Consider the following 22,393-nt stretch of genomic DNA (forward strand, 5'->3'; position numbering starts at 1 on the left):
TCCAAGATCTTTTCAAGCCCTTAGGCAACAAGTCAACAATCTCTTAAACTCCATTATGCATGGGACAGTCAAACTTTCTACTGTTTTAATCTCTTCTAAATTATGAGGTTATTGAAAAAGAGAGAAACAAAAGGAATGAGAACCCACTAAAAGTGAGATCCTTTATGTTATTTGCTTTTTCATAAACAGCTATTCAAGATAAAATAATTTTAAAGCATTTAAGAACAAAAAGTGAAAATGATGGGAATGACAAGCAATGAAACTGATATTTGGGAAAATGTAGTGATGTTTGATAGGCCTGAATGACAGGAAACTATCTATCCATGCTATTTATAAGGACAGGTTTGCTCCTCTCAGTAAATGTATTTATATGTTTTTCAATCTACACTGTTATAAATATGTGACCTTCTGGTTCAATGATTTTTTTTTTAAAAAAGGCCTTCCTAAATGAGATAAGATGAAGCTTTTGAATTTATGTTTTCAAATGCTCAAGTGAGATTAGTGTCCTGGGTTATTCTAAGTAATTTATTTAATTCACCCAGTAACCATGGACCCTTGGGCTATTCAGGGCTAATCACAATTCTAAATACCTGAACAGTAAATAACAACTATGTCAGCTTGATGGATTTTGGGGATTCTGTCCCAAGTGCAGGTTTTAATGAACTGAGTCTTCATTCTTGCCTAGGAGCAACCTAATGTCAACCACCCCTTGGGAAACTACTAGGAAAATCAAGAAATGTTCAACTCCAGGGAAAAGAAGAGTTCTTTAAGTGATCAAAGAAAAATGTTTTGATCTTTAGAAATAGAAGGATCCATTAGTTAATACTGTTTTTGCTGGATACATTACCAAAGTGCCCTGTGGGTAAAGATTGTGGACATACATATGTTGACATGAATGGCCCCTCAGTGAAAAAACTGTTAACTTATGTGGCTGCCCTAGGCTTTAGGGGCATATTTATTTATTGGGTTTTAAAAAATGTGCCCACTGCAAAAATGGCCTCAAGCATAAAGTCAGTAAAAATAGAGCTGACCAAAATGAGAAAAATACATTAATAAATGTTCAATTGTTATCATGTATTCGAATTAGAAAGGAACTTTAAAGATATGTCATCCTAACCTTACAGATGAGGAAATTGTTAATCAGTATATTCAAGGTCATAGAATTACAGGTGAATTCAAATCCAGGTTTCTTGGCACAATCTGGTGTTTTGTTCCATTTTCTGTTATACTGAACAATCAATTTTCATTTCCAACCACCTTCTGAACATCTCAAAAAGGATATCTAGTAGACATATTAAACTTATCTCTAAAACTGAATGCATTATCCTTCCTTAAGGCCTTCCTTAATTCTACATTCCCTATTACTGTATAGGGCAACACCATCCTCCCAGTCCCTCAGGCACAAAACTTAGATGCCATCTTTGACTCCTCACTATTTCTTATTCCCCATATTCAATCCATTAGCAAGGATTGTCTATTTTATTTATACAACATCTTTCAAAAATACTCTTGTGTTCTGACATTGTCACCTTCTGGTGAGTCTGTTGCTTCAGGTCTCTACCTACTTTGCAGGTCCAACCATATCATAACCTCCCATTCATTAACTCCAATAACTCCCTATAACCTTCAGTATCAAATACAACATATGTACATGTGTGTATACTTACCTGCACATATCCATATATATGTATATATATATATATATACAATACATATATACATATACACACATATGTGTGTATATGAAATGACTTACCTCCTCTTACTTTTCCATTCTTCTTACACTTTACCTCCCAGGTATTTTAATAGCTGTTTTATGAGCATTTCATCTCTTGATTAAGGCTATTTTCTCTAGGTATTCTCCATGCCTGGAATATTTTCCATATTCATCTCTGTTTCTTCATTTCTTTTGAATTTCAAATAAAATCCCATCTTTTATGACAAGCTTTTATCAACTCCTGTTAATTCTAGTGCCTTTCCTCTTTTAAATATTTTCTTTTTGTGTTATAGGTAGTTTGTTCATATATATTTGTTTTCTTATTGTTTTACCATTTAGATTGTGAGCTTCTTGAGGATAAGAACTGTCTTTTATCTCTTTTTGTATTCCTCATACTTAGTTCAATGCCTGGCTCATAGTAGAGGCTTAATAAACTTCTACTGAGTGACTGTATCAAACAAAGAGATTTTTCAGAATATATTTATACTGTACTTTTCCCTGAAGACAGAAATGAATTTAAGTGAATTGATCTCCCAGTATTCCTTCTAACTTCAGAATTCAGTCTTCAATAAGTTTTAAAGCAAAGAGCATAATGCTATTCCGGTATTTTTAAGAACTTTTCTCAACAAAATTTAATATTTTAACAATCCATAAAAAGAGGTTTAGAATCTCTTCAAGGTAATTTGAGTGAAGTGCTGCTTGATGTTGAGGAGCTGCCTAATTAATCTTCCTGCAAAGTTATAGCTAGGGTGGTACAACTGGAGCATTTTCCTAGGACATCGAAATTTAACATGTGCAATTTAATTTAACAAGTCGCACTTATACACCTTTTACAGTACTGACACAGAAAATCCATTAAAATAAGAAACTTTACATTTTACCAGAGTTCTTCCTTGGTCCCTTATTCAGTGCCCTCATTTAATGTATCCTTGGGTCTCCATCTATAGGACCCATGTCCTAGGTCTTTATATTCCCACAGGGCAATGTTAGAGTTCCCCCCCATACCCTCTAAATTGAATTTTACTATGTGACAAAATTGCTAATTATGACTGCCTCTAGCTATTTCTAAAGCAATAAAAGATGGGACGTTTTATTAGAGGAACAAAAAGTAAGCCAGTGTTGCTGAATTGAAGTATGTGGAAAAGAGTAAAGTATAAAAAAGACTAGAAAAGTCTGATGGGGTCAGATTACAAAGAATATTAAATGGTTAAAAAAAAGTTGTGGGATTTTTTATATATTGAAGGTAATCATGCCCTATGGGAGCTCATTGAGCAAGAAGTTAAGATGTTCAGACTTACTCTTTAAAAAAAATATATCATCTTGAAAGCAGTGAGTGGATGATGGTTTCATTGGAATGAGGAGAGAGTTGAAGATGGAAGAGCAGTTATGAAGTTATTGTAATAGTACAGGGAATGAGACCCTGATCGAGATTTGTGGCTATGCAAATGAAGAGAAGGAAATATATATATGAAAGTTACAGTGAAAGTAAAAATGGCAGATTTGACAATGAATTGAATATCTGGAATGAGAGAGAATAAAGAGTCTTGGATGACTCCAAGTTTTCTAGACTTAGTAGCTAGAAGATGGCAATGCCCTGATCAATAATAAAGAAATGGGGAAAAGGAAGGATTTTCAGGCAAAGGAGACTAAGTTCTATTTTGAAAATATTGTTTGACAAGCCAATGACAAGTCTGAGATTCCCAAAAGGCATTTGGTAAGGTGGCGGTCAGTGATGATAATTCAACTTATTGGAACTCATGAAATAACTAATTGACATAAAAATAGATCAAAAAGAGAAGAGAACCCAAGATAGAGCACTTCTAGATATCCATCTTTAGTAGGTATGACATCATGCAAAACTAAGAGCTTAGATCAAAAATAAAAAGTTGGTCATAGTGCTTTATTTGCTTCAAAAGTGTCTGAAATGCAATGGATTTACCATATTCTGACAAGGTCAAACTGGTACAATATATGTTGAATCATTTTAAACACCCAAATTGCTAACTCCACCATTTTCTTTGTTTCTTTGTTTCCCAAATATCATGGAGGTGGTCATGACAACTTGTTTTGTTAAATCCACTTGTCTATAATTTCATGAAGACAATATTAGTTCTTCATGGTCAATCAGATAAAGATAAAGCAAGTATAGTAGCCTGAGAAAAAACATTCATAATACCTGGGTTCTAATACTACTTTGACTGGATTGTGTGATTTTAGTAAATTACAATTTCCCTGAATTTCCATTTTCTAATTCTCCTTTTCAGGATCCTGATATTTCAATAAAAGAGGCAGGTAAAATAGCTCATGCTATTAAAATCAAATTTTAAAAATTACCAGGACCTGGGATTCCGCTGAGATAGGGAACTCCCTGTAAGAAATTGCCTCTATCCCTTGGAAATGGTATCATTTTCTAGAATTTATAGTCTTAGTCAGTTGCCGAAGGTACTGAGAAGTTAGGATTTCCACAATTGCAGAGCTCATTTGGATCAGAAGTAGAACTTAAATTCTGCTCTTTCCTGACTGGGAGGCCAACTACATAATGTCACTGCTGCTTGATGAAATGTCTGTGTGCATATGTGCATATATGTCTACGTGTTGTATACATACATACATACGTGCACATAAAGGCAGCTAAGGGGATGCAGTGAATAGAGTACTAGATCTGGAGACAGGAAGATCTGGGTTCAAATCTAAGTCCAGATACTAGTTGGATGACTATGGACAACTCATTTAATCCGGTTTGCCTCAGTTTTCTCATCTGTAAAATAAGTTGGAAAAGCAAATGACAAACAAAACAAAAAAAAGTTATTTTTGCCAAGAAAACTCCAAATGAAGTGGTAAATACTGAAACAATTGAATGAAAATAAAAACAAATGTATGAATGTGTGTGTATGTGTATATATGCGCATATATATATTCTATAGGTTTATGTAGTATAGATGTGTTTTAAATATTTTATAAATTTATATTGTTTATATGCACATGTATATGATTTGTACATACAGATACAATTATTATACTTGCATATATATGCACTTGCATATATATATTTTATATATGATATTGTACTATCTATAATATATGTAGCATATATTATATATAATATATATGAGGATGAAAAACAAGTTTCCAAATTTTAACAATTTTGTCCTGTAGTAATTTATCTGGTATCTTTCTGAGAGTGGAGATATTCTCCTGCCCTGCCCCATCATCAAGCAGCTTTCAACCCAACTCATTCTTCCTTTCCTAGACCCCACTTCCCTTTCTCAGCTTTCACAGGAATATGGACCAACTGAGGACCATAGAGGGCAAGCTTAACAGAATAGTCTCAAGAACACCACAAAAAATGAATTTCCACACCTTTACATGCCCCTTACCTAGCAATTATAAGCAGGACCTAGGAGATTTACTTTGTTTGTGACTGGAATCTACAGGTTACTTGCCTAACAGAAGGTTTTCTCTGTGTTCTTCCCCCAGTGTTCCAGGACGTTCATGTTATGATCTTCACGGGGTTTGGCTTCCTCATGACCTTTCTGAAGAAATATGGCTTTAGCAGTGTGGGGATCAACCTGCTGATTGCTGCCTTGGGTCTGCAGTGGGGCACCCTCACGCAGGGGATATTACACCACAATGAGAAATTTTACATTGGCATCAAAAAGTAAACATAACTTTTTGTCATCTTATGGTATTAGATGATAGTCCCCTTTGCAGGGGACCCTGGGAAGAGTACATGAGCAGAAAGAAACCAACTTGGATTATAAATTTGGTCCTGACATTGTGGGTTGTTAGGAAAGACATTTCTCCTCTCTGGGCCTAGTAAAATGTGAGGTGTTATTAAGATTGCCCAAATTATTAGTTTCTTCTTTAGAAGTTATTTTCTATTCCTTTGGTGAATATCCTATAGATACTTTTCTTGTTGTATCACCCCAGAAAATTGGAAGTTACTTGAGGACAGAGACCACCTTGGTTTTTGCCTTTGTTGCCCCCAAAACTACCACAGTACCTAGAACAAAGCAAAAATACTTAATGAATGGTTGATGAGTATAATTGAATTATTTCCAATATCTCTTCCAAATCTGGAATTCTATGAGTCTGTAATTTTAAATTTATATATTTTTTAGACTTTGAACTAGTTACGTTATGTTATTCAATAAGCTGGAAGGATTATTAAAAATCTTTTCATTCAACTCCCACATTTTACAGAAGACTAAATTTGGGAGGTGATGAAACTTGTCTGATCACACAGAAAAGACAAGACTGTAATATCTTAGTCCAACATTCTTTTTATTGAAAGTCATTGTTTTCTAACAAAATGGGACATTTTTTTACTCTAATGAGCAATGCTATCTTACAAAGTTGTAAACAAATTCTTTCAGGAGTATTATTTGAGAGGTAGCAAAATATATTACCACCCCCAAAATATCCCATAAACTCTACCCTAATCCTATAATAGTATATGAAATTCTTATAATTAAATGTATCTTAAGGTTTAAACAATGTACTCTACAGTTAAATGCAAATATGTTATCTTACTGAGTTTCCTTACTAGATATTTATATAGTATATAGTGGAGATTTATCATATTAATTTTTATCAAATTTTAATAAAGTTTTACATTTAAAATTTTGTTTTATTTTGCATATTTCATATAGATTATATCAGACTATTATATCAGATTAATAGTGACTGAATAGAGACTCTGTAGTAGACACAGAAGAGAGAGAAATGGTTAAAAAAAAAAAAAAGTAGCAAAATAGATTGGAAATAAATTGGGTTCCAGTTCTAGTTGTTATTTCTGACACTAATGTAGTGTATGCTTTGGAAAAGTAACAATTTCTCTGAGCTTCATAGGATCATAGGTTTAAAGTGGGAAGGGACCTTAGAGATCATCTAATCTAGCTCCTTCATTTTATAGATGAGGAAACGAAGGCCCAGAAACATGAAATGATTTGTCAGAGTTCATGCAGGTACTAAATGGCAGAACCAAGATTTTTGTCAATGTTAAATTTGGTATTTTTGCTACTGTACATATTACAGCTTCCTCAGTTGTAAAATGAAGCATTAGACTAAATATTTTCTTAGGTACCTTCTAATACAAATATTTTATGAAATTGAGCAAGGCATTTTTTGTTTTATTAGAGTATCAGAAAATCCAAAGCATTGAGGCAGGGGTCCTCAAACTTTTTAAATAGGGGGCCAGTTCACTGTCCCTCGGATTGTTGGAGGGCCCGACTATAGTAAAAACAAAAATTTTGTTTTGCGGGCCTTATAGCCCTGGGTGAGGGGGATAAACATCCTCAGTTGCTGCATCTGGTCCATGGGCCATAGTTTGAGGACCCCTGATTGGGAGTTTTGAGGGAGGGCTACCCTGAGTAAATTCCAGATTAGAGATTAGTAGGAGGAAGATTCTGTTATATCTCTTCCCTGTTTTAATTTTCTTTTCCTTTCTTTTTTCTTCCTTCTCTCTTTCCTCCTTCCTTACTTTATTTATTAAACATTTGTTTGTTCTCTCCAGCATGATAAATGCAGACTTCAGTACAGCCACAGTTCTGATCTCCTTTGGAGCTGTCCTAGGCAAAACAAGCCCAGTCCAAATGTTAATCATGGTGATTTTTGAAATCGCTGTCTTTGCAGTAAATGAACATCTTGTTGGTACGATACTGAAGGTGAGTCTTGAAAGGTTTCATATATAGAGGAAGTTCATATGATCTCAACTGGAAGACAATTATTTAGTCACAGGTTATCTAGTTCAACCCATGAATTGAATAGAAATCCCTCTACAACTTCATTGTCAGTGGGTTAAGCAGAATGTTTAAAAACTACCAAGTTTTTACTTCCCATTTAATTTACCCATTTTAATTTACCCTTAATTTCCCAAAGCACCCTATACCATTTTTAGGTGGTTCTTATTATGAAGATTTTCTTCACATTTCCTCTTTACTGTCATCCAGTGCTCTCAGCTCTAGCCTTTAGGAACAAATTGAACAAATCTTTTCAGTCAGGGAAACTTGGGCCTCTTCTGTTGGTAAATCAATAGTAGTAATTTGGATGTTTTTTAATGTAAAGATTGTTTTCCTTCTTACAGGCCACCGATACTGGGGCATCAATGACCATTCATGCCTTTGGAGCTTATTTTGGATTAGCAGTAGCAGGTGTCTTATATCGGCCAGGTCTCAAGAAAAAAGGGCATGACAATGAAAAGTCTGTGTATCACTCAGATTTGTTTGCTATGATTGGTAAGTAGAGATCAATTTTTCCCAGTTCTACCTTGTCTCAGGGAGAGAAGCCTATAATGTCTGGGGCCATTGTTAACATTATTGTATCAATGTTAATGGTATTAATGTTAATACTATTCTAATAATTCCATTTCATATTGCTTTAGCTCAGTGGCTCTTAACTGACATAACACATATGTGTGTGTATGTTTACTTCAATGTAATTGTTTTTCTTTATAATGCTCTGTATTCTATTTTACATATTTAAAAATATAATTCTTAGAAGGGATCCATAGATTTTTCTTCATGTGTCTTTAATTCTAAGATGCAATTTAAATATAATGTATGAAATTAGGTACTAAGATACAAAAACACAAAACTTCCAAGGATCTTATAATAAGGGAGATACGAATTAGCAAATAAACATTATATCCCGTGGGATATGAATGTATTGAAAATAAATATACTCCACACAGCCCAGCCTGATATGCTTACATAGGGGGGTTTCCCCTGTATTTTGTCCCCTGCTGAGCAATTTCCAGTCCTCTCCTGTCCACATTACTATGGAGCCACCTGCATGAATTATTATTGTTTCACATGAAGGTTGTGTTTTCCAGTTGACAATATTTGGCATGGTAGGCTGTACAAAGTGCTATGAGGTAAGATGTGATGATTATAGGATCTTATACCTAGAACAGGAAGAATCTTTGGGACTATCCAGTCCAATCCCCTCATTTCAAACCTGAAGAAACTATAGCCTATGAAAGTTAAATGATCTGTTTGTAATGAAAGCCAGGATATAAACAGAGAACTTGTGAGTCTATCTATGTATATAGTGTTCTGGCCCCAGTATAAGGGGGATACTTCCGTGAAGGGAAGCTTTATGAGAGAAGTCTCATTGAAGGACACACTGCAATTTACTGGTAGTCTAGGGAAGGAATGTCTATTTTTTTTTTTCCAAGAATGCCTTTGACAATTTGGCAAAGCCTATGGACTCCCATTTCAGAATAATATTTTTAAATAAAATATAATTTAAGATTAGAAAAGGAAGCAATTATATTGAAATATGGTTATCAAATATATACTTATATATTATACATAATACAGTTATCTATAAAGCACACACAACACACACATATATGTTTGACGAGGAGAGGAGACATTATTAAACTGTAGGGAAATGGAAAAAGCCATAAAGAATTCTCTAGCAATTAGATCTAATATTTGAAATATTTTCCAAGAAGCAACATTTTACACTGAAATGGGGCATTAACTTTAAAGTCAAAGGTCCTAGTTCAAATTCTTATCTCTAATGTTTCACCTCCTGTGTACTCTTAGATAAGTTACTTACTCTCTCTGCATTAGTTTACTCATCTGTAAAATGTAGAGTTTACATCAGAGGTTTTGTGAAGTGTCTCCTAGTTCTAGATTCTATGTCTTTTCCATTGTGGTATGGAATTGACCTTGAGTTCTCTAAGAACTATAAGCTCTCTATAGACCTACAATATCAGGAAGGTTTCAAATATATATGTAACAATAAACTGTCTCTGAGGACCAGTCTAGCTCCAGTTGTTGAGGGCAATGAGTTTGGGGGTAGATCATTCAGAAATGATCTACCAAGTTGCAAAGGAATTGAGATCTTCCTTAGTAGAAAGCAAACATTGATCATTGAAGTATTAAAATACTTTTTAGAACATAATATTTAATTTTCTTGATTTGCAAACAGGCACGCTTTTCCTTTGGATGTTCTGGCCCAGTTTTAACTCTGCAATTGCTGATGCCGGGAACCACCAGTACATGGCAATTATAAACACATATTTCTCATTAGCTGCCTGTGTGCTCACTGCCTTTGCATTCTCCAGCCTTGTCGACCATCATGGAAAACTTGATATGGTGAGCATGGGAATGGGCAAAACAGATTCTGCTTGCTCCAGTAATTAAATTCCTCTCTAAGAGAGCTTGAGAAACATCTCTCTATGCTTTTTTTTAGTATTAGTTAGGTTGGATGGAAGTAGGGAGGGGAAAGAGATATAATGTAGCTTGGGCAATGGTACAGTATTTGGCACTTCAATGATGTAAGATCTTTTCAAAAGATCCCATAATTATAATTTTAATAATTTAATTAATTATAATTATAATAAATTTTCAAGACTTTGGTTTCTTTAGAATATTATATTATAATATCCTAGATTCCAAAGCCCATAATACTCAGATGGTTTTTTTAGTCAATCAGTATTGAAGAAGTGTATTCAAAATAAAATCATTGAAAGAATTTCAGTCTTTGAGCAATTGTCCATCATCCTCCCTTACCGCTTCCCATAGAGCCTTCTTAAGGCTTTCTTACCACTACTAGTGTTCTAAGTCCTCAGTGATTTCATTTGTCAGCCACCAACATTAAATACTATGAAAATCAGATATTAGCATGAATTTTGAATCCTTTGGAAGGAAATCACTTCATAAATACAAAATCATAACAAATGGACCAAAGCTCCCACTGTAGATCATAAAAACATATTGGGCAACTAGATGGCCTAGAGAAAGGCTTCTTAAGCTTTTTGTACTTGCAATTTTTTTTTAACCTGAGAAATTTTTACATGTCTCCAACCATATAGATATGTGAAATAGATATACAAGTCAAGCATTTACTGATAATAAATCATAATTTCAAGGTTCCCAGATTCAGTTATGAGATCTTAAGAAGCCAGGGCCTAGAGGATAGAACACCAAACTTGGAATCAGACACTTACTGATTGTATGAGTGTATGTAACATACTTAACTTCTCTCTCTGTTTCTTCACTAGTAACCTGAGATAGTTAAATTCCATAATTTTTAACATACTTTCTAGGTTTAAATCTATAGCATTAGGATCCTTGAGATCAGGTCCTATTTCATCTCTTTTTCCTTTGTATTCCTAGCACCTAGTCTTATGTTTGACACATAGTAGGAGCTTATTAATTAATAGTGTATTGCATGCCATATACTCCAAAAGTCACTTTCTTTTTCCTTCAGCAGAATATCCTCTCACTGCCCTCATACTTCCTATATTCCACATAGGTTCACATTCAAAATGCAACTCTTGCAGGAGGAGTAGCTGTGGGTTCCTGTGCAGACATGGAAATCCAGCCTTTTGGTGCTATGATAATTGGTGCCATTGCTGGGATTGTCTCTGTCCTTGGATACAAATTTCTGACAGTAAGTATGAAATAAAGTGGGACTCAGGCTTTGCTTCTCTTATCAACATGGTAGTCATTGGCAACATTAAAAAGTAGGAGCAATAACTCTACTCTGAGAGTTTGGTTTATTTAATTTTTGCATTAATAAAATCTTTTGTGACTACAAAAAAAAGTGGGGGGAAGATTGTTTGGATTTTTAAGTCTCCTCCTTATGGATGCCTTTCCCCCTAGTTCTTTTTACTTAGCATTTTACCTTTCCTAAATGAGTAGCATTTTTAAATATTTGAGGCTTTTTTTTTTTCTTCAGAGAATTAAGGCAGAAGCAAATGTGATGGGAAGAATAGACAGAGGCCCTTACTGATATATCTGAAGTTACCATTCCCTACCCATGACTAATAAATTTAGATTTATATATCATTGTACTCTGGTGCTCTGGATTCACTGGATTTCAGATATATATGGGAGAATTAAGTTGTAAGAAAAGCTTTATAATACTACACAGTTATGACTTCTTCATTCATAACAAGCTAATATGACTTTGTCCCAGTGCATTAAATTTAGAAGGCACAAAGTACTGATTCTCCCAACTCAACCAAAACTGTATTAACAGTTTCATTTTTTTTAATGAATTATACATTGATTTGAGGGCAATTTTGGAGTGTTTACATGGTGTGTGTTCTTGGTCCTAGGAATTCAAATTGCTCATTAGAGTTTTAATGTAAATATTTTCCTTCTATAGATAGTATTTGTTGAAACTATAAAACTATTGTGAACTAATTTTTTTTTTCATTTTAGCCATTTTTTACCAACAAACTGAGGATTCATGACACATGTGGTGTTCATAATTTGCATGGCTTACCTGGAGTGATAGGGGGTGTTGCAAGCATTGTGGCAGTAGCCTTGGGAGTCACTACGAAGTAAGTAAAGGAAATGATTGTTCTTTGTTTTCATGAAACCAACTTTTAAGTACCTTCAAGGTAGTGGTAGGGAACTTTTAATTGCCCTCAGGGCAATGATAGAGTAACCTTGAAATATCCAATGATGGCACAGCATTGTTGCTTAGCAATAGTGGGCATTGTTAATACATACTATATCAAGTAAAGATTTAAAAATCCACAACAATATTTGAAGTTGCATTATTTGGACTATCAATCACATTACTTCTCATCAGATCCATAATAAGAAATCTTTGTAACTGGGACAAGCAACACAAAATGTAGTAGAAGCAAAGGAAGTTAACCTTTCAAATCAACATTTTAAAACAAATTCAGTTATGTGCATAGGGAGCAGAGAGGGTAGTATACCAATATACTGACCCCCAGGTGGAGAAGAAAAAGACCTCGGGGCACCATAATAATACAAATTGGTAAGACAGCACCACTGAGAGAGCAGCAAAGCAGGACAGGAGTAGGGAGAAATTCACCTGGGAAGCAGCCAAGGAGAAGAAGAAATAAATAAACTAGTATTTTCCTAATTTATATAATTAAATACTAAATTCAGTTTTGGTTTTTGTATGTTTGCCTGTTTTTCCACATATCTGAAGGAACAGATATATAGTCAGTGACTTCTAAGTTTTGCATCCTTAGAATAGAAATCAATCTGTCTGCCCAATTATTGGTTCGGTAAAAAGAACCTATAAAAAGAGTTAGTTGTGTAATGCTGGAGAAACTGAGGTAAGATAGAAATTAGAGAGTTTTTAATGTTTTATTTGGATTTCTGAGAAGGAAAGATTTTCTGGGACCAAAGGATCCATTTTGGTCCCAGGGCTGATGCCTCAGGCATTCAACAGCAGCAGCAACCTTAGCATCAGCCTTAGCATCAGTATCGAATGTGAGATTTCAATCATTTTTACATATGTGGCACTAAAATTCAGGGCTCTAAGACAAAGGCAGGGGGTGGAGTCCAAACTTTGGTGAGTGGGAATTTCCAAGATGGGACCATCAATCCGATTCTGACAAGTTAGGGGTAGGACCATAAATTCTGATAAACTGGGAATGAAGGGTATAGTCAACTAGAGCCAGAAAGTCTGGAACTTAGAGATAGAGGATACCAATTAGATATCTGAGATAGGACATCTGGAGTGTTATCTTTTGGAATGCCAGAAAGGCCAGATTTCGACAGCCCTAGTTATCTCAGTCCTAATGGTCAGGAAAAGGGGTTGCAACCAGGAGGATTGAGGCAGAACAATTCAAGGAACTGAGGCAGAACAATTTAGGGAAACTGAGGCAGGACAATTAGGGAAACTGAGGCAAGGCAATTAAGGGAAACTGTGGAACAATAGTTGTCCCTTCTAGTTCTAAATCCTCTGACCCAATAATCCTGCATTGTTGCTAACACTTTAGTATTTTAATTTTATTCATATTTAATCACTAATATTGTCAAAAATTGGCCTCTTGGTGGGGTGGGGAGGTGACTATTGCAGTCATCCTAAAAGAGAATGACACTACTGGACATTAAGAGGCAATCCAAGGCTATTTAAACTTCTTTTCATATTCCCTGTCATCAAAATGGAAGGGGTTATAAGATGAATAAACTTGAAAATCATACCCAAGTTACCCTGAATTAATAGTGGTATGGCACAGAAATTTCTAGGAAGAAAATGAAAGAAAAGGCTTCTAAAGGCTAATCATTTCTCAAGAAAAGTGATTAGTTTTCTGAACTAGTTCTTTTTTAAAAAATTAATTTTATTTTTAATTTATAGAATAAAATAGGCATTTCCATAGCATAGTATAATAAAAAGTAAGATGATTGCACATGAAATTGCAGATTTATTAAATACAACTTGCTATTCTTTATAATAAAGTTTTCCTATATTTTCCCCTTTTTTCTTTCCACCTTCATCCTAGAGATATCTACCATTAGACACATATGCATATATGCAAAATTATTTTGTACATACTTCTATTTATCAGTTCTTCCTCTAGATGCAGGTAACTTCTTCCTTCATATGTCTTTTGAATCTTTATAATAGTCAAAATGATTTATTCTTTCAAAGTTATTCTTAAAACAATATTGCTGTTACTGTATGCATTATTCTTAGTCCTGTTCATTTTACTGAGTTAGTTCTCAAACATTATTTTCTTTTTATTATATATATAAACTATAGGAAAACACTTGAATCAGTAAACTTTCCCTATCATATTGTGAAACAATGCTTCCTATAGACAACTCATCTTCAGCATGACATTTTTATGCTTGTTAATTTGAAGACAGTAAGATTATCTAACATCATCCTTAGATTCTGAGTTTCATCTTTGTGAAAAGCATAGTTACAATCCATTGCATATAGTGGGCCTACTCTTTAACTTTTTCCCCCAATTTTCAGAGGGTTTCTTTCATCTTCTACTTTAAAAGGGGAAAAAAGTCCTGGTTCTCCTTGTCTCACCCAAAATGAAAGTACAGCAGTTGTGGGCTTAATTATACTTCATAAAAATTTGTTGAATTGAATTAACTGAATAAAAGATATCATAACTTGCATAAATATCTGGCCTCTCATTAATATTTGCCACTGGCTTAAAACATTATCCTTAAGATGATCCACCAGACATTAATTGTGAGAGTCTGCATAACTTAGTAGAAAAAATGATGACCCATGTTCAAGTCCTAAAATATAATGGCTGTGTGACACAGAGAAAATCTGTTAATCTCTGAGTGCCCAAGGCACTCTTCTAAACTTCTAAAACTATAAGTTTCAAAATAATTACTAATAAGACCCCTATCCATGAAGCCATCTGCAAATTTGGAAATAGAAGGAACCTTAGAAGTCATTGAGTCCAACCCCTACAAGGTGACTTGTTCTTCTAGGAAGAAGGATGAGGAGGAAGAGAGAAGGAAGAGGAGGAGAACAAGAACAAGAAGATGGTGATGGTGGTAGAACAGGGCGTTTTCTTCTAACAGTGACCATAAATTTTTCTGAAATTAGAATATAAAATTAAAGAGAATTAGGCAAATGTTTTCATTGAATTTTTCCATCAATATGTAATGTTGATTTTTTGATTGTAGATGGCAGCAATTAATGTGCTATAGAGAAGGATTTCTTGGCCACATTCTTAGGAAAGCAAACTCAATATTTTTGTTTTTGGCTTCCTAGGACCACCCTGGCTATGCAGGCAGCTGCTCTGGGTACTTCCCTAGGAACTGCAATTGTTGGAGGACTATTAACTGGTAAGTAATATACAAATAATTTCCTAAGTCCAAGTAACTTTACAGTATGCAATAGTAAACCTTATTAGAGCACTTTTGATTACATACTTAATTTAGAAATGTTTTAAGTCAATATTACATCAGAAATGATAAAGTGTGTTTAGTCAATTTAGTCAGAGATGATAAAGATGTTATAATATGAACATTAATTTAGTCATAAGAATAAAGAATGAGAGATTAATAATAAGATAGTTGGAGATCATCTCATTTATGAAATGTGTGAAAAAAATTTTAAAAATAGAACATTTATTAAGTACTTACTATGTGCCAGACACTATGTTAAGTTCTAGAGATACAAATAAAACGAAATAATACAATACCTGTTTTCAAAGAGTTTATTTTCTATTGAGAGAAAATAACATATAAATGAAGCTGGGGCTGGGAAAGGCAAGAGAATGGTACATTAGATGACATATCTAGAGATGGCCAAGAAATACTATGGAGGCCTAGAACAGAGCAAGATAAGGCCAAAGCTTGTTTCAAAGATCAAGAACATACACTCAATAAAAATAAGATTTCTATTATCTATTGGAGTTGATCTCAATTAAACCTATGGGAGCCATGGTTTTCATATAAGGTTCCCATATTTCTCTCTGTAGTACTCCAAATGGGACATTGGTCCACGAGAGAGTGCTTCATTGGTGCTAACAGATAATCACAAGTGGAATCACATAGGAAAATAAAAACTGCTATTCACAGTTATTTTAACTTTATTTCATGCATTTTTAAATTTGCATGCATTTGATGCATAGCTTGAGTTTTAGTGTGTAGTATTTTATGTGTTAAATCTCTTCAACTTGAATTTAAACTCTTTGAATCCAATGACCCTGTGTTTTGGACAGGTCACCATCAAAAGTATTAAAACTGACTGATAAATAAAATTAGCAAGAAAGATTATCAATCAGACTGTGAAAGGGTCTGACTTGGCACTCAATTACTAGAGATTATTGTTATAGTAGAATCTTAATTGTTCAAGTTTGCCTGTGTTTTCACCATTGGTTACTTTTTGGTAACAGGTTTAATTCTAAAGATACCCATATGGGGAGAACCACCTGACCAAGAATGCTATGATGATTCTGTATATTGGGAGGTACAGTATGTTGTTCTGTGATAATGTAAAATTACTTAGCTACCGTTCTCCTAAGACACAGAGGCCAAGATTCAGACACAATTCTAAATCAAGGGAGGAGAATTATATTTCTTCAAAAACTGCTGAGATCAAAGATAGAGTTCTGGGATAAAATAAAGATGGAACCAAAGTTTGGGGAACAAGGAGAAATAGAAATAAAATTAAACAAGAAAGAGCTAGACAGAATACCCTTTTTATCCCCATCAAAGAAAAAATATTCTTTGTGCTGTGATGAAGTCTTAGCACTTGAGAAGGGATCTGCACCCAGGCAGATAGGTCAAGCAAGTGTGGGGTACTCATCAGGATACCAGGATTATATCTATAAGGCAACTGACATAGATATTTTTTCTATAAATCACTTATTCTAACACAGAAGTGGAAAAACAGGTAAGTAAATAAGCAGCAATATCCATGTGTCTCTTAGGGATGTGAACTAGCTACCTGTACTCAGACTGCAATTTCTCATCACCACCAGGTGGTGCTCTTATAACAAATTTTTTTCAAATCTAGTTTGCTTCAGATAGTATGGCATATGAATAACCTGGTTATTGCAAACTCCTGGATTTCCCTCAGCAATTAACCTAAGATCTCAGTTGAATTAGGCCTAATAGCTCAGCCTATGTTACCTGTACTCAGCCTCCAATGCATGCTTGACTTATATGCCAATTTGATCTAAGATTTAAAATTTAAAGATAATTACCACACAATATTTGAAAAAAACATTAAAATTGGTTCAGTTGTTCCCACTTTCCCTTAAAGTTCTTATCTCCAGACCAATTTTATATGACTCAAAGAAATAAATACTTTTATTATAGCTCATGCATACTAAATTAAATTAGAAAGAAAGAATATATTAAAATCTTAAGAAGCTCTCATTTGCTTGAGAAGTTTGTGTTTCCATTAATATTTTCATTTTAGTCAAACAAATATATACTTCCTGAGGACATTTGCAGAAGTGAGATATCAGTTAGTTTTCCCCCACAACCCTATTCTATCCAATCTTCAACATTTCAGACAAAAAGACAGAAAAAGAAAAGTCTTGGAGGAGTTAAACTAACTCCAATCCCACTCCTATAGAGACTGATAACAATTCTTGATCACTGAATAGGACAACATCATTTACCCCTGGGAATGCCTCTAACCTAGGTGGGTTATTTTTATTTGACTGTTTTAATATTTTTGATACCTGCATTTCAACATAGTTGGTTTCCTTTTCAACCCTATATATTTTGTTTTATGCATTTTAAAATATTATTTTGAGAAGGGGTTCATATACTTCCCCAAACTGACAACACAGAAAAAGTTATTATCTCCAACATCATCATCTGGCTAGGAAGCCCAGTGCCACACAAATTCCTATGTATTTGTTTTGGGTTTGGGGGCTTGTCATTTTTTTTTTCTGTCCAAGTTACATTTCAAACCAATTTTAAATGGGACTTCTCCTGAACTTTTCCTGTAGAGCTTATTTTAAGCAGTACTGTGTTTTTTAAAAACTGCAGGGCTGCAATTAAACTATATTTCTGACAATTCAATTTACTCCAGTCCTCTGAGACTGAACAAACTACAGATGCTACCTTCTCCCTACCCCGTCTTCCTGGTGGGAAAATTACCAGAAGATACCAAGAAAGGGAACACCTGGCCAAGCAGGTGTTAGTTATTAATGGCAAGCTATCAACTGCTTTCTTTGCTTCTCTTTTTCGTGTTTTTCCTGTTTTATGTCCCCAAAAGGCCAGAGTGACATGTAATTCAGTATCTGTTTATTTGGGTTTATCTGGGTTTCTAGGTGGAAAAAAAAGAAAATAATGTATTTCACACATACACACACACACACACACACACACATACACACACATACACACACACACACATGCATGCACACACCCTCAAATCTTGCATTTACCTAGACATTCCATTTATATAAACAGTTCAAAAATTATGTTTTACCTTAAAAATAACTTGACAAAGAACCCGTTTAAATATATATATTTAAATAAATATATGTATAAATATGTATGCATATATATCATATGTGTGTGTTTGTTTTCAATATTTCAATCGGACTTTTTTTTTGTAGGTTCCTGAAGAAGGATATGACCATACTTCCATGATAATGGTGACCACAGATGACTAGAGCCAAAGACCTAAAAATATAAACAATTCCATATTCTTTTATCTAATTTTCTCCCAGAATATTCTTTTTGTTAAAAAAAAAAAAAGCAACAACCAGATAATATTTTAAATTTGCAACACAGACAATAATGAACACATTTTATGTCCCAAATGTCTGTGGAATTTTAGCTACCTTACTAGCCTGATAGTATATCATTTTCAAGTTTCATGGCTCCCATACATCCTCTCCATGACTACCACTGGGCATAGACAGTTCAGAATGGGTTTTCCTATTCATAATATTGCCAAAATTAAGGATTCCCAAATGTTTCAAGTATAAAGACAGTTTTAAACATTTTTTTAAAATTTACCTCCTAATGATTTATAGTTATTAGTATCTGTTAATCTGTAAAAATACATGACAAAAGGCTACTATTTATTCAGTAGGACTTTTAAATAAACATGTATTTTATTCATCACAAAAGCATTTATATACATTTTAAAATAGTACTTATATGTGTGGGAAACATAATTTATTCATTCTTAGAATTTAAATTCTTTTAGGGTAGATCCTATATCTGCAGGGCTCTGTGCAGGAATGTTCTTGATTAAACATGCATTAGAATAATACTTCATATAAGTATAAATACGCAGTTGCTTTTATTAATGATTTTTCTATAAAAAAAAGGTATCTGATGTTTTCATATTTGTAGTTTCCTTTGGGCAAATTTTAGGGTTAATTATTATACTTCTTTCCTTTTGCTATAAAAATGGAAATACTTATTCTAAAATATGTTTTTGTATGTTCGGTATTTGCGATAAGCATTAAAATCCAAATAGAATGAAGTTAACTTTTATAAGTTTTTTTTAATAGATTAAATGATGTAACAAAGAACAAAATTTATCTTTGATTTTCATTTTGAAGCCTAGTAACTTCTTAGTATATTGAGAGTCACTCATTTAACAAGCACTTATTAAATATTTATATAAGCAAAGATATAGGAGAGAAAAAGAGAAATCATTTTATTTTATTTTAATCCATTATGGAAAGAATATAAAATTGAACTTGCTTCTCTCATTATTCAGAATGGAATTACTAGTATGGGAGAAAGTTTCATATTATATGAAAAATTTCACCAAGCAACATTACTGGATATTTCCCCCAAGTAGCTCAATGACAGAAATTTTTTATATGTAACAAAATAGTCATAGTATTCTCTGTGGTGGGGGAAAAAAAAAAAACCTAGAATCAAAGTCGATGTCCACTGATTTTTGAAGAATGGCTATTGTTGTTGTCTGTCCTTTTTCAATGAAGATCAATGATATCATGTGGAAATGATAGCTTATAAAATGGTGATAGAACAGTTACTATACTATAAGAAATCACAAGTGTAAATAATTCAGAGAAAGTTGGAAAGGCTGCTGGTTAGTGACTGCAAAGATTGCATTCACCTACCACCCACCACAAGCATATATAACCAAGAGAAACAAATTCCCATATATCCAAAAATAGTCTCAATCTATAGTCTTCATCCATGTATCATCTCTTTCTATGAAAATGAACAGCATGTTGAAATATGAATACTCTGAATTGTGGTCAGTCATTGTGTTGAGTAAGGTTCCTAAATCTTTATATTGTTCTTCTTTATACTGTTGTTATTATATAAATTGTTCTCCTTGTTCTGTTCACTCCACTTTCTAAAACTTCATACAAATCTTACTATGTTCTTCTGAAACCATTTCCTTCTTCATTTCTCATAAGACAACAATATATATTGCATTCATATGATCGGTCATTCCCCATTATTAGTCATCCCTTCAGATTCTAATTTATTGATACCATGAAAGAAGTTGCTATAAATAGTTTTGTACAAATAGAATTGCATTTTTAAGATCATACAAAGAATGCACTTTTGATGCAACCATGACACTTTTGAATAACTTCACAAGAAAATGTCTAATAGAACAGGTAACAAAGGTAGGTAGATACACAAGAGGACATATTCTACCAATACACAAGTCTGAAAAGATGACAAATTGTCAAATACAATGCAAAATGAAAAGGTAGTCCCATGTGTAGCAAAATTTTAAGATATTTCTATATCTCATTAAAATATAATCTAGCCACCATTTTATATTAGACATCACTGTAGATAGCTTTTGAAATTTATAAAATTGACTGGACAAGATGTTATCTGGCATCCTCCCTCCTAGATCATTGCTAAAGTTAAAAGTGAGTGGTCTTCCTGAAGATCACTTCTCTTGTGGACTTTACTGCAACTTAATGTCTGCTCCAAGCTTTAAATGATTGTGGTTCTATGGGCATGATAATTTATATAAGATACCTAGGGTGTGACCAAATTTCCTCTGTGTTTCAGAATAGGATTTTTATGCAAGGTCACTCTAGTGTCGAGGATTTTTTAAACTTAGTCTAAAGTTTAGAATTCAGATTCATAAAATTAACATTTCATCACATTGAGTTGTTTAAATTAAATTAAATAAATTTATTCAATTACCCAACCCTTATATCTTCTATCAAGGGATCAAGGAACAATATATTTTCTTAAGTGTCAGACACTTATTTGTTTTCCTAGTCAAAGCAACTTACACAATGTCTGGAATCTAATAGGCATTTAAAAATATTTCTTCAATTGTTTTTTTCATAAGACACAGTTTGTATTATTCAGTTATCTAATTAATAGTATATTATTATATATAACATATTATATATTATGTATATGGTATAGATAATATACATTTATTAATTACCCAGAATTCCCTATACAATGGAGACATAAAGACAAAAAAAAATAAATTCCTATCCTCAAGGAATTTGCATTATTCTGGGAAGATATCATTTTTATAAATAGGTAGACAATTAAATATAAAGTTATTTCCTGGGGCTATCTCATCCCACAACAGGGTGTCTTCACATGTTTGGGATACACATTTTTCCAGTTCATCTACTATTTTGAGACCTGTATATTAACCTCAGCCTGGTTTAGTCCATTTTTCAAGATAGTTTTTCAGAGCACAGGATACATTATAGCTTCTTGGACCCACAAGTGAGGTTTAGATGAAAGATAGAAAAGTAGATGATACTGGTCATCCTGCCATCTAGGGGAGGAGGTAGGGGGAAGGAGGAGAAAAATTAGAACAAAAGGTTTGGCAATTGTCAATGCTTTAAAATTGCCCATATATATAACTTGTAAATAAAAAGCTATGAAAAAAATAAAAAGCAAAAAGAAAGGTAGATGAGTAGCCCTGAAATGGGGTTGTCAAGCCCTTACACCAGACATGCTAGTCCTCCCTGAATACCTTAGACATACTATATGAAAACTTCCCCTGATGAAATAGTCAGATATTGACTATTTGTTGCAAGGGTCATGAAGGTGGCTGAAGCAGGCTTTGTGGAGTGCTGAAAACTTGGTCAGACATCAAAAACGAAGGTCATCCACCACATGCCATGCCATACTTTAGTCTTGTCACTGGTTTTCAGGTACTATGGAAGAAAGAATAAAACTAATAGTTTTAGCAATAAAAGAAGAAAAAGACATCAAAGGAATTAGAGTAGGTAATGAGGAAATAAAATTATCACTTTGCTGATAATATGATGGTATATACAGAGAATCCTTGAGAATCAACTAAAAAAGCTAAGGGAAAGAATTAACTTTAGCAAATTTGCAATATATAAAATAAATTCACATAAACCATTAGCATTTCTATATATTACTAACAAAGTCCAGCAACAGTAGAGAAATTCCATTAAAAATAACTGTAGGGGCAGCTAAGTGACACAGTGGAGAGGGCACCAGCCCTGAAGTCAGAGGACCATAGTTCAAATCT

General features: G+C 33.6%; 1 protein-coding gene across 1 annotated transcript in view; it reads left to right on the forward strand.

The window, feature by feature from the left end:
• Positions 1–20,125, forward strand: part of RHAG (Rh associated glycoprotein) — a 32,956-nt gene extending 12,831 nt beyond the window's left edge. Inside the window, exons 2-10 of the mRNA XM_003770563.3 lie at positions 5,195–5,375; positions 7,233–7,383; positions 7,803–7,953; positions 9,659–9,825; positions 10,988–11,125; positions 11,902–12,023; positions 15,197–15,270; positions 16,326–16,399; positions 18,513–20,125. Of these exons, the coding sequence (XP_003770611.2) occupies positions 5,195–5,375; positions 7,233–7,383; positions 7,803–7,953; positions 9,659–9,825; positions 10,988–11,125; positions 11,902–12,023; positions 15,197–15,270; positions 16,326–16,399; positions 18,513–18,569 (1,115 nt within the window). The 3' untranslated portion in view covers positions 18,570–20,125. The remainder of the gene's footprint in view (positions 1–5,194; positions 5,376–7,232; positions 7,384–7,802; positions 7,954–9,658; positions 9,826–10,987; positions 11,126–11,901; positions 12,024–15,196; positions 15,271–16,325; positions 16,400–18,512) is intronic.
• Positions 20,126–22,393: the final 2,268 nt, after the last annotated feature.

The sequence above is a fragment of the Sarcophilus harrisii genome, chromosome 4, assembly GCF_902635505.1.
Source record: "Sarcophilus harrisii chromosome 4, mSarHar1.11, whole genome shotgun sequence".
Taxonomy (NCBI): Eukaryota; Metazoa; Chordata; class Mammalia; order Dasyuromorphia; family Dasyuridae; genus Sarcophilus; species Sarcophilus harrisii.